The sequence below is a fragment of the Epargyreus clarus genome, unplaced genomic scaffold (genome assembly GCF_041222505.1).
Source record: "Epargyreus clarus isolate Ecla_fem2 unplaced genomic scaffold, WU_Ecla_fem_2.2 ptg000009l, whole genome shotgun sequence".
Classification (NCBI taxonomy): Eukaryota; Metazoa; Arthropoda; class Insecta; order Lepidoptera; family Hesperiidae; genus Epargyreus; species Epargyreus clarus.
In genome coordinates this window covers 85,923-98,933 of record NW_027332217.1, presented here as the reverse complement: position 1 = coordinate 98,933, position 13,011 = coordinate 85,923, and the positions used below count along the sequence as shown (strand labels likewise).

At 37.6% G+C, this 13,011-nt stretch overlaps 1 protein-coding gene across 1 annotated transcript; it reads left to right on the top strand.

The window, feature by feature from the left end:
* The first annotated feature begins 107 nt into the window (after positions 1–107).
* On the top strand, positions 108–8,611 carry LOC140744685 (uncharacterized). The gene is made up of 4 exons (XM_073076296.1): positions 108–387; positions 2,641–2,785; positions 3,259–3,623; positions 4,171–8,611. The coding sequence occupies exons 1-4, from the start codon at positions 322–324 to the stop codon at positions 4,399–4,401; spliced, it is 807 nt and encodes a 268-aa protein (XP_072932397.1). The 5' UTR covers positions 108–321; the 3' UTR covers positions 4,402–8,611.
* The last annotated feature ends 4,400 nt before the right edge of the window (positions 8,612–13,011 follow it).

Here is a 13,011-nt window from a genome sequence, read left to right as displayed (position 1 = left end):
TTTATTGTGTTCTTTTAAAACATTCTATGTATATTTTTTTAAATAACATTTTTTTGAGATAATCTATTATAAACTGCTATATTTTAATCTGTAGTCATAAGCAAGTCAAAAATACACAAAATCAATACAAATGCAATACAAAATGGTGTCTTTATTAGGGAGGAGTTTTAAACATGTAGATAAATGGGTAATTTTGAATGAATGTAATTTTAAAATTACAATTAACTGGTCGTAATTGCTTCATTCTCTAGATAACTTTGTGTTTAATATCATACAGTTGTTTTCGGTGGTGAATATTAAATTCAAAACAAGTGCACGACCATGGGCATGTCCCGGTGCTATTCGTTGATGAAATGTTTGTTAATAATCTTTAACATTCTTTTCCTGGTAAGAATCATTATCATATAATGTAGTTTTTGTAGTTAGAATAATATTTTACACAATTTGGCGTGTTTTAAACTTTAAAGTAATGTGTATTTCTAATAAGACTATTTTAGGTCAATTTAGTTTTATGCACATTACTAGTATTAACAAACTACGAGAATCTGAATATCTACATAAAGTAATTTAACTAGTCGATCAATTTTTAATTATTGGAATAGGTTGTAGGGTTTTACTTTTTAATAAACAGTAATTACTATATTATCAACATACTAATATATGATTACAATAATAAGTAAAACTTGTATAATACTTAATTATAAATAGACAATACTTTTGTAGTAAAATATGCTTCATTTGGCCTAATTTTATAATGCCTAACATTGTAGTATTATAGAGTTGGCGGCTAAGTTACAAGCAGACTAGACAATATAATAATCTTGATATACAATGATGTGGGAAGTACCGGTATTGTCCAACAGCTATGGAACAATGGTGTGAATGTTTTCCACCACTCTCTTGTGTGTTGAGTAATAATATAGTAAATATGTTTTTTGTGAAAACAAGCATGAAATAACATATAAGGTGGTAGAACATACTGTAGTGCAACTCCAGTGACACTGACGCCATACCTATTTCTGTCTAATAACAGCAGTGTTACGCGCTGCTGTGTTCCGTTTTGAAGGGTGTGGTAAGGGAGACAGACTTTTCCGAGGCGTTCCAGCTTAGTCCTCAGGGGTAGCGGCGCATCTATGGCCGACCTCAGGTAGGAATATCTATCCTATCTGGGGTTGATTACAGATGTCCATGGGCGGCAGGAGCCACTTACCATCATGCATGCTCGTCTGCTACTCCTATATTATAAAAAAAAAAAGCAATGTTAAGGCTGTTGTGTTCTGGTTTGAAGGGTTTGATAGTAAGGAAGACATACTTTTCAAAGGCATTCCAGCTTAGTCTTCAGGGATAGTGGCAAGTCTATGACTGACCTCAAATTTGAATCGTATCTTATCTGGGTTTATTATAGATGTCCATGAGCGGCAGTAGCCACTTATCATTAGATGGACTGCATGCTTGTCTGCTACTTCTATATTACAACTAACATCTATAACAAGTTTCTAATAACACTATCTCAGTCAATATATACCTTTGATATTAATAAGTAAAATGAATATTGCTCGAACTATACAATTATGTTTGGCTTATTATACTGTGCTATAAATAAAACATAGGCATATTCATATTTTTTATGTACAGGAAACTTAACAATATGATTAGATTAAAGAGTGAAGTGTTTGACTACAACTTTTTTATTGATAAATGTTTATTTGATGTGTGAAGTGAAACACAACACATGCATAGGGCAGTGTGGACATTGACAGCTTGCAGGCAACATCTGCTTAATTACCTATAGAGTGCATTCACCTGGTGTAGATAAACAAACATCATTGTGTAACTTAGTTTTTGCGTGTAACAGGAACTAAGATTTAATGTATGTTATGTACATAAATAAGTTATTTTTAATAAGAAATGTAAAACTAAAACTATTAATTAATGTATTAAATATCAATAACCTCATTCAGTCTATGTAGATGTTTTAGAAAATTACGGACATACAAATAATATTAACACATACATGTGTACATAAATACACATAATGGTAGAATTTTCTTTTTTCAAATCTGTTAAAAAATGGCATATTTCCACAATTATTTAATTAAAATTTGTTTAGTGAAATACTGAACACCTGACTCAGTAATACTTTGGACAGTCATGTATTCGCACCGCGTTCTATCATTTTTGCTGGTTGGTTTCATCAAACAAAATTAATAAACCCTGTTTAGAAATGTTATAAAATTCTGGTTCTCTGCTCTGCCACATGCATATGAAATATAAATCTATTATTTTAGAGTAGGAATTATTAAGTTTTTTTTTTTATAATATAGCAGTAGCAGACGAGGATGCAGTCCACCTGATGGTAAGTGGCTACTGCTGCCCATGGACATCTGTAATCAACCCCAGATAGGATTAGATATTCCTACCTGAGGTCGGCCACAGATGTGCCGCTACCCCTGAGGACTAAGCTGGAACGCCTCGGATAAGTATGTCTCCCTTACCACACCCTACAAAACGGAACACAGCAGCGCGTAACACTGCTGTTATTAGGCAGAAATAGGTGTGCCGTGGTGCCGCCGGAGCCAAACCACAAAAGGTTCTACCAACTAAAGTATACATTAGTGACAAGTGTCGTTTGTGTTCCAGTGCGTGGGCGTGGGCGTGTGCGCGTTCGCGGGCTGGGCGCTGTGGGACGGGCGCGGCAGCGAGACGGGCGAGGGCCGCGCCGGGCTGTGCGCGCTGGCCGCCTGGGCCGCCGTGCTCACCATGGCCGCGCTCGCCGCCATCACCGGTTTGTACATAGAAATACATTTTAATGGAGCCCAAGCATTCAATGATCACTTAAAATTCTCCTTAATTTTTTAATTACTTATGTTGGATGCAACACAGGAAAGTGATTAAACACGAGTGAATTATGGTTTTAAGGTGGTAGAAAAAGTATGAGCTGATGGGTAACATGCCATTGGCATATCTATTTACAACTTGAACAGTTTGTGTTGAAAGTTATCGATAGTAGTAGATTCTTACACACCTGACAACCATTTTAGTCGTCAGAAATGGCGAAGCATCTGTCAAGTTCGGGTAAGATTAGAGTTGTATTGCTAATCCTAATAACAAAGTCTAAATGCCTCAGATTAATCGTATCACCTATGAAATTCTTATTAAATGAGAATACTCCGGTGGTACGTTCGGAGTCAAAACATAAACGAATATTTTAAAGTACAATTTGCGTAGGGGTTAATTAGTATTACATGAATACGGTAGGCGCCATCCGCGGCTCGGCGTCGCTGCTGGCGGCGGCGTTCGCGCTGCTGGCGCTGAGCGCGCTGGCGGAGGCGGCGGCGGCGTGGTGGGGCGCGGCGCACCTGCCCGCGCTGCGCGGGGCGCTGGCCGCGCGCCTGCGCCGCACCGTCACGCACGAGTACGGGCGGCTGGCGGCGCGCTCGCAGCTGCTGGACGCCATCCAGCACGGCCTGCGCTGCTGCGGCGCGGACGGCGTGCGCGACTGGCAGCACGCGGCCTGGCGCGCGCCCGCCGGCACCGAGGAGCCCGCCGCGCTCGCCGCGGACCTCGACCTCTCCGTCGGCGCGCCCGCTGCGTACTACTGGGTGCCGCCCTCCTGCTGCGAGGTACCTTTTCCGTTCATTGTTAATAATTATTAAAAGAAATATATGCTGAAATACAAAAAATATTATTTATACATATAAAAACGGATAGTTCAGGATTACTAATAGGTCCATGTGTTGGAATATAAAAACTTGGTATATGTAGTATCAAGTATGTTGCGTATTTGACTTTCGATGACATGGTCGTTAACAATATTGTAATTTGTTGTAAAATGATTGCTGCATATTTTTCTGCAATGCTATAATGTACGCTCAGCTCGGCGGCACGAGGTGTTACCTTTCAACCATCAGGAGGGGGATTGCCAGCTTAGTAATTTGATCGAGTCCCGTACTTACCGCTAAATAGTGGGGTTGGTATTATTTTAATGTTATTTTATTATATTATAATATTATTTAAATAATATAATATTATTAATTATTAATAATATGAAAGAATATTAAAAGTCTGAGAGTATTTCATCCCCTTGAGAATTCGCCTCGGCAAGGGGTACCCTCGAGATCGTATCGCCCTTCTGCGACCTGCCCCAAATATACGTGCTCGTGTCGTCAGACGGAGGAGCCGGCGGCGTGCGAGGCGGCGCGGCGCGTGCCGGCGGCGTCGCGCGGCGCGGCGGGGCTGCACGCGGCGGCCTGCGCGCCGCGCGTGCTGGCGGCGCTGGCGCGGGCGGCGCGCGGCCCGCTGGCGCTGGGCGCCGCGCTGCTCGCCGCGCACGCGCTGTCGCTGCTGCTCGCGCTCGCGCTCTGCCTGCGCGCGCACCCGCCCGCCCGGTACAAGGCCTAGGGGCGTCTGCCCTGTGTGCTCCGCTCTGAGGTTGATGCGCGTAGGTTACTCGGCATGCACTCCGGAAAGTAAGGGTACGCTAACGCAGCCATGTACCCGTGGACGAGAGCGAGCGACGGATTGGTGCCCTGATGGGTCCCCCGCTGTCTTCGTTCCGCTAATATCTACAATTTGCTGTTCGACGCGATCAGTTTCTATATTCCGAGCGGACTAGCAATTTAACGCGTACTATAACACCACTGTTTAACTATTTGAACGGTGTGGTTAAAAAGATATATCAGACGTTCCAACTGAGGCACCTGTAGCCGACCTCATGTGAGACCCTAAGGTCGTTTGTCCACCGCACCGTCCCCGAGCCGATACCGAGAACGAGATTATTTTGGGGCCGATTATAATATGTCGTGACGCCGATAGTTTGTCCCCCGCGACCGATATCGGCAATTCATTTTATTCCTGCTGTCACGCGTGTGACAGCAGTGTATGGACAAGTTCCAATGTATTTTATGTTACCGGCACATCGGCCCGTCAAAATCTCAGTGCCGATCTAAGGATCGCGCCGATCTTCTCGAAATATTGGCAACCGGGATGACAGTGCTCGGGTGTTGGACGTTCGGTGGACAAGCGGCTATAGTAAATGTATATACCGCTACTTCGACGCCGTCATTAATTATCGGTACCAGCTCGGTGACGATGGCGGTGGGCAAACAGCGTAATCCTATCTGATGTCGACTACGAGTGCCCATAAACGGAGATGATCCGTTGCCATCAGATGAGCATGCTTGTTTATTGCTCCTCATGTTATAAAAGAAATGTATTACTTTTACCGATATATATTTATACGAGTTTAAAATAGTCCACATGTACCTATACCCTCGTTTGATTAATGTTTATGAGAAATCGTCCTGCCGATTAAGAGATACCACCAGTAAGACATTGGTGTTCATGAAACATAAAAAATAGTAAAATACGTTATTCTCAAGAGAATCTCATCTTCGTAATAAGAAAAAGTCTGAAATCCAACAATGATCTTTATTTAATGTTCTATTTTGATTATACAGTATGAAAAGATATACTTCATCTCATCAAAATAAACTTTAATTACGCTAAACACGGTATCCCACAATTATTTAAAATCGTAAAACCATGATATGGCACTGTCCATATAATATGATTTAAATATTAAATGCATATGTCAATACAATCTTACTATGTTAATCAATTCATAATAATTGATCTCCCGATGATAAACCATGCATAATGTACACAATAACTTTATTCTAAAATGTGGTTGTTCTTTAGTTTTCTCTACTTCTACAAATAATTACATTACAATGTAATAAATAAGATAGTGTGTATCACTGCCATATTTTACATAACTTATTAAGTCTCTGATATAATATTAAATAGCATAATATTCCAGTGCACAATTTCAATAATTTTATATCTTTCTATACTTATAATATTTCATAAAATAAAACGATTAAGAAGTTTATACAAAATTATAGTACATACCTAGAAGCTAGTCATAGATGAAAATCTATATTGATCACATAGATTAGTAAAGATACTTCGCCGCCTTGAAATTGAATGAAGCCACAAACGGCTTATTTTAGTAAGTTATTTTTTGAATTCTTGACAAATAAAAACATTTTTAGAGACCATTTACGAATAAATAACTAATACTGCGTAATTTACGTAATAAATAAATAATTATTTCAAATATTTTAGGGGCATTTTAGCCCTGAGACGTGGCAAAACTTGTTTACGCAACTATTTAAATTCTCAAAACTGGGTACATTTTCTTGTTAGGAGTGAGTAATCTTTACTAATCTATGATTGATCATGATACTTATAATATTAATTGATAAAATAAAGTGTCTTAATAGTGTAAGAAACTTAAACCCAGTTGGCTAAGATCTGGTCATCTTAATGATTAATAATATTCAAATATTGTAACAAAAAATTATAGTATGTCAGGCGCACACTCAAAAATGATTAAATACCTAATGATTTGTTTGATAATGAGGCTTACTTTATGCAAACTTTCCAGTTTAAACAAAATTTAAAGCAATAAGTGATTGTATTTTTTTTTACTTTCATGCCAGCAATATCCAAATTTAGGATATTTTTTTTATTTTATTCACAAAAATATTTCTTACAATAGAATGAAATACACACCTATTATTGTACAATTAGTACGGTGGGGTGTCCATTGCGTTCCGTTGTTAATTTGTTTTTCGCAAAGGTTTAATTTGTCCAGGTATGTGTTTGCAGTAAAAGTTGCATTTATGTATGTACGATTTGTTCCTATTTGACCAAGTGAGGCAAAATTTTGTAAGACTGATAATTAATCTCAAAAGACAGCAGCTATCCAATTCCATTGTCATATTAAACCAAGTGCTGTCAATCATATTTTTCCCTTAAATCTTACAGAAAAAGTATCGAGTTGGGATTCTGTGACCAAAAATAATATGTTGAAGACAGTCCAGAATATTTAATATGTATCACTATATTAAGTATTTAATGTAATACTAATGTTTATTTTAAAATAAGTTTTTGAAGTGGTTTAACAATTGATATTAAACTAACAACACTGACAGTAGTGTAAGATCGTAACCAAATGTGTGTTAGTTGTAAGTTTGTACTGTTATTACACTTATAGAGGTATATTGTACTGGTGTTGTATTGCTGTTCTTAATTCTAAATTGAGGCTTGTCACGCTGCCCAGAGGGCGCTACTGTCCTTGCAGTTTGTTGGTAGTGTGGTCGACGGTAGCGCCAGTTGCAGCACATAATATATTTTTTGTTATATTTCTTATTATTACGATGCCGGGAGCCCGCTAGAAGACTGCGAATTGTACTTAAGGACCGCGTTGTGCAAAGCGAGGCGAGCACCTGCAATATAATATTTATCAAGAAAAATAAAAAATAATGTATCACAAACATTGTCAATAAGATTTTCTATTTTTTTTCTGAAAATACTGACTATTTAATATGAAATTAATTAATGGAACAAAAGGAATTTCAATTTGACATCGGTTTCAAATTGAAATTCCTCACGAAATGTACACACGAGTTGCCCTCGCTTGCCCCGCGGTCTAATCGTATCACGTATCTCACTCTGCCATATTTACTCTAACATAGGTTTAAGTTGAGACTGATTTATCTATCCATTTGTTATTCTTATGTGATGAACTTTCTAACAGTGTCTGCGGATGCTGGAACACTACTTGGTTTTACATAAATCTGCATCTTGAGTAAAATAAATTGTTAAAATTTAATTTGTTACAGTGTAAATAAAAAAATAAAAAGCACCCAAAGTAAATAACTTTAGTCTTTAGTAAGGTTTTTTATTGTAAAAGTTGAACCTTTATTCAGTATTATTTGATAGCTTCGTGTTCTTGCATTTCGTCGGCATCTGTTTGCAACTGAGTACAAATATTGAAGACTTTATTTTTTGCCTTAATATTAGTTTTATTGTTTTGTTTTAACATTGTTTCGATGCTTTATTCTGACTGATTTTTTTCCGGTTAGTGTAAAATGAGCGCCGCCCAACACGAGCTTAGCTATTTGGTTTAAAATAACGTGCAAGTGTAGTGTCCTTTACAAAGTTCAAACACTCATTAATCTTTAATGCCGAATGTGTGTAGCTAATCGGTTTAGTTTTACTTTTCCATAGTATTTATTGTCGTGTAGTTAAAGTTGAAGCCGATAGAATTGAGGTCACCATGGAAGACTGTTTCAGGATTTGATGTTAACGAGCCGAGCGAGGGTTGAAAGGCGGCCGTCGTATGTAATTGGTGTGCTTGTAACAAGTTAGTCGTAAGTAGTGTTCGTAACCGGCGCGGGACGGGTCCATTGGACACTGTCGGCAGTGATTAAAGTCATATTTTTACATTTTTATGTAAACCTATCTTATCTAACAAAGTTTTAGATATGCTTCTATAAGTTTTAGAACAATAAAAGTAATTTTCTCTCGCCTAGCCCAAACGTTGTCGCCACCATCGAGCTCGATGGTCACCAAATATTCGTTAGGAATAAAACAGTTTAATGTTGTTGATTGTTCGGTATCTAGATACTCGTAGTGTGGTAGTAATTAGTATCGGTGTCGCCCGCGGCCGCCGCGCCCGTGCCATGTAGTGTTATTGTAAACCTTACGTACGTCACAAATTTATATTCATTTTAACACTAATAAATGTATTAATATACCATGGAAGTCTTTTTATTTCATCGTGATTACTTTTCTTATTTTAACGAAATTTTACAATTTTATATTTTTAAAAACTTAACATTTTGTATAGACATATAACTTCGCTGTAATACCTATTATTATTTACTCGTGATAATCGAGGAATTGTTTCATACAGGAAACACTATCTAAATAATAAAGAGAACCCATTGGAGGATTTACTATCCTAATAAGGGTAAGGATAAGGGTGGGCCTTATTGTATTGCTAATTGCCTATAATATATTTAGCTTTTTCGAATAGTCAACCTATTGACCTTCGTATAATTTATAACAGAAAGTTTGTTAATAAACTTGTTGTTAATAAACATACATTTATTTTGATACCTTTATTTTGATACCTTCATTTTGATACCTTTTTTTTGTTCACGAAGGGGAAACCTTCATAAGGTACCCGATGCCGTGGGAACACAGGATTATGTTGGACTCTTACCGCACTAATCCAACCGTCCTTGGCTCTGCGTATTAAAGGACTCCGGGATCTCCAAAGGAACGCAACCGGAGTCCCCTTAGCGCGTTGTCCATTAAGTTAAATGATACTCATTTCTTTATACTTCAATATCTACTATTTCTACGCTCTTCGTGTTAATATTGAGATTACTTTTATACACACGTATTCTTTGAATTCACCTTCCGTGCTAACGTAGTGTTATATGGAGCGCTTTGTGAGGTATATGGATAAAATAGGTAGATGTGTTAAGTAAGAAAATAAACAACAACGCAATATAGTCGTTGAAAATGCATCAAAGCGACATTTGCTTCACTGATGCAAGCTATGCAATGAAAGTTACACTATCAATGTTGCAATAACTGTATGGGTGGGTTGGTTAGGTAGGCGGAGGTACAACTGATCTTAATACATTGTTGTTATGCATTCGATATTTAAAAAATAGCGGATTTTGTAAAATAAATAACTGAGAACTTTTTTATAAGATTGTTTAGCTGATGGTAAATGGTCACTTATACCTGCGAACATTTGCAACCAGCTTCATATAGTTCCATCAAATGCCGATCACAAATGAGTTGCCGCTCTTGCAGATGGGCGCCTGAGGGAATTCGCCTTATTCGCCTCAAATGTAGGTCAGTCCACCGTCACGCAAAAATTGCTTCACGGTAGAAAAAGTAAGGGTGGTAGCTCTCCGGTTGAACTGCTGGCGTTGGTTCTTCTAACTTATCTAATTCTTCGTGTTTGAGATCGTAAACTGTTACGGACTGATCATATCAGTCCGTAACAGTTTACGATCTACATGACATGTCAGTCCGTCTTAAGTAGATTTCAGACTAAATATAAAAATACTCATTTTCTGTTTGGTATTGTCTGTTTTGTTATAAGGTCTTAGGTATATCTAATAAAAACTGGCCAAGTGCGAGTCGAACTCGCAAATCGATGGTACCGTATCACAGAGAAGTTTAATACTATAAAATTTGAAATAGTTCATTAATTAAACCATAAAGACCAGTTTCTTATATAGGGAACCCTCTGTATTTTTATTTTTGATTGTCGTAATGGCCACTGATATACGAGTATGAGTACATAGTACTGTGTTAAAGCCGTACCTACTACATATAAATTTAAATAAGCTCATGAGATAAGAGTCCTGTGACAGACTGACAGACAGCGGAGACAGTAATAAGGTTCCGTAAGGGTAAAACCCCTTGAATACGGAACCTTAGAAATTATAAGATGGTTCAGTTTAACTCGAAATATATCTGAAATTTTTTCTTGGTGAAATAATACATTTCTTGCTTAGTGTAGGTACCTAACGTAATCATTTCACATGTTCGATACATTGATGTTTTTTAATATAAATTTAAATTAAAAGGGTTGGCGGTATAATTTAGCATATGTCATGCAACTTGATACGTACAAAGAGTCCCCGCTAAGACAGACACAGAATGATTCAATTAAATTACCGGGCTTCGAGTTGAAATTTCCAAGAATTTTATAGTTAAATGTAAATTTGCACATGGAAGTCGTATAAAATGTATCCATTATTTATTATTTGTGAGCGTGGTTACGTGGGATAGTGAATGTAATTTCGAGGTGAGTAATAAGGAGGATAATTTGTCTAAATTTGAAGACCGCACCCAAATGTACAGAATCGGCCGCCTTGGTAATTACTTTTCATTGCTCTTTAAGTTGCCAATTGATGGAATGAGAGGCCGGCGTGCCCTCGGTGACCGATTAAATGTCCCAATGATCTCCTATTGACTGCAATCAATGGCTCTGGGCTGTTGTCTCGCGAGGTTTGGCAATCGCGACGGAATTGGACTTTGATAAGTAGTTACCTACATAAGTATGTACTAAAGCTAAAGCAGGTTTTTCAGCGATTTGTTTATACTGATACTAGAATAAGTGCAATTATTACTGTAACACATGATGAGAACTTGTTTAAGGGAACAATGAGATACCTAATTAGTATGACATGCCTCAAGATATTACCTATATGTAAAAGAAAAAATGCTAAGTGAGCGAGATAATGTTGTTACGTCCGTAATAAATTAGTTTAATACACTTTAGTAACTTTTATATAGACGCAATTTTTTGTAATCATGTCTAACGAGCTACTTCTGCGAGAGGGAGTAAAATTATATTTGTCGCGCGTCTGCCCGTCTACTGGGCTACTCGCCGCTGACAACTGAGAGTCATAATTTGAATTCCCTGGCACGCACTTCTGATTTGCCAAAGTAGCTTAGAAATTAACTATCACTTACATAAACGGCAAAGAAAACCATCGTGATGAAACCTACACGTCAGAGAGTTCTTAAAAAAATCTTAAGTGTGTGCAAACAAAGTCTACCATTTTGTATTTGGACCGCACGGTAGATTATGACCTAAAACATCCTCTTACTTCAAGAGTACTGACTCCGCGCGGGTGGACCCGTGGTTTTAGCTAGTATATCAGAACAAATTGCAAATTATGAGATAGATGACTCGTGTTATTATAATACGCAAAAACTATTTATGGGGTTTACTTATGAAGCATGATTGCGTAAAATGTTATTAAGCATATTTGTGGCCGCAAAACACAAAGCGGTAGAAGTCGATGTGTCATTGTTTCCACTTCAGTTACAGATTTTGTATTTTTCCTTCAATAATTGCAAAACATTATTCGAATTTCATAAATTTATTGCAAAATACTGAGATGTGAATAAATATGTAACCAGAACTTTTCCAGACGCCGAATTTAACTAATGTAAATCTCATGTCTCAGTTGAAGTTACTGTTAAGAACAATTAGAACAAAAGCTTCAGGCTTTAAATAAGTTTTACGTAGATAAAAAGGAGAAGCCGTGGTTCGTTCGCGGCAGTACCGCCACAGTATAAGGATATACTCGTATACCTTATACTGTGGTCCTGCCGACCCGATACAAGTTATGTAGGTATTTTATGTAGGGACGCGCTAGCCCTGTTGATAAAGTTTCAAGTTCCAACAGTTCTTAAGAGTACCTACTACTTTTGGTTTATGGAGGGGTAAGTTAAGGATTTCCCTATCTACGCGATGAGAGTTTATTGGTATTGAATTTGGTCTTCCACTTTAGAGGTTCAGGGTTTGAATTTGTGAAACGTACTTTTGAATTTGGAATTTGGTGCTTTTTAAAATTGATTGAATGATGAAGGAAAACATCGTGAGGAATACTTAATAGTTCTCCTTTATGTTTTTAATAAGTGTGAAATGCACCAACTTGTGCTTCAGACACCTTTCGACAGTTGCGGGCCGTGCGCTTCAAGTTATCCCCTGAAAATTGTTTACTCCTTACTACGATAGAATTAATTAAATATTATGCGGAAAGTGGTAGTGGTTTTATAATTTATGAACATAGATTTGAGATTTCCTGTATATTTTATTAAAAACTGTTACATATTTTTTAAAGAAGTATTTAAATACGGAAAACATGTCTCTAATTTTTGTTAAAGACGGTAGATTTATGCCGTTTAAAGCATTCAAAGTTTGTATAGGAATTAATTCAAAAGACGTTGAAGTTGTCGCAGTTTTGCTAAAGAGTTGGTAAAAGTTGTAAGGCAATAAATTGGTGCAGGTCGCAGGTCAGTCGGGGCTCGGGGCAACGTCCGGGTAAGCGGCCGCGGGCGGGCGGGGAACAGGAGCTTTTGGGCGGTTTGTAGCCGCGACTAGGAGCTTAATGCTATGCCCAAGCACAAGCGCGAGTTTCCAACGATAAGTTTGTTTTTTCTTTTTATTTAGATGTCATATCGTAATAGAAATAGTATGTTTTGGTTTAAAGTATGATGAGTATACATGGCCGATTAATTTATACGAGTGCTTTCACTTTTTTATATTCTTTAGTTGAATGGTTGACTTTCCCACATTTCCTCTCGGCCATCTAAATTTGTAATTCATAACCG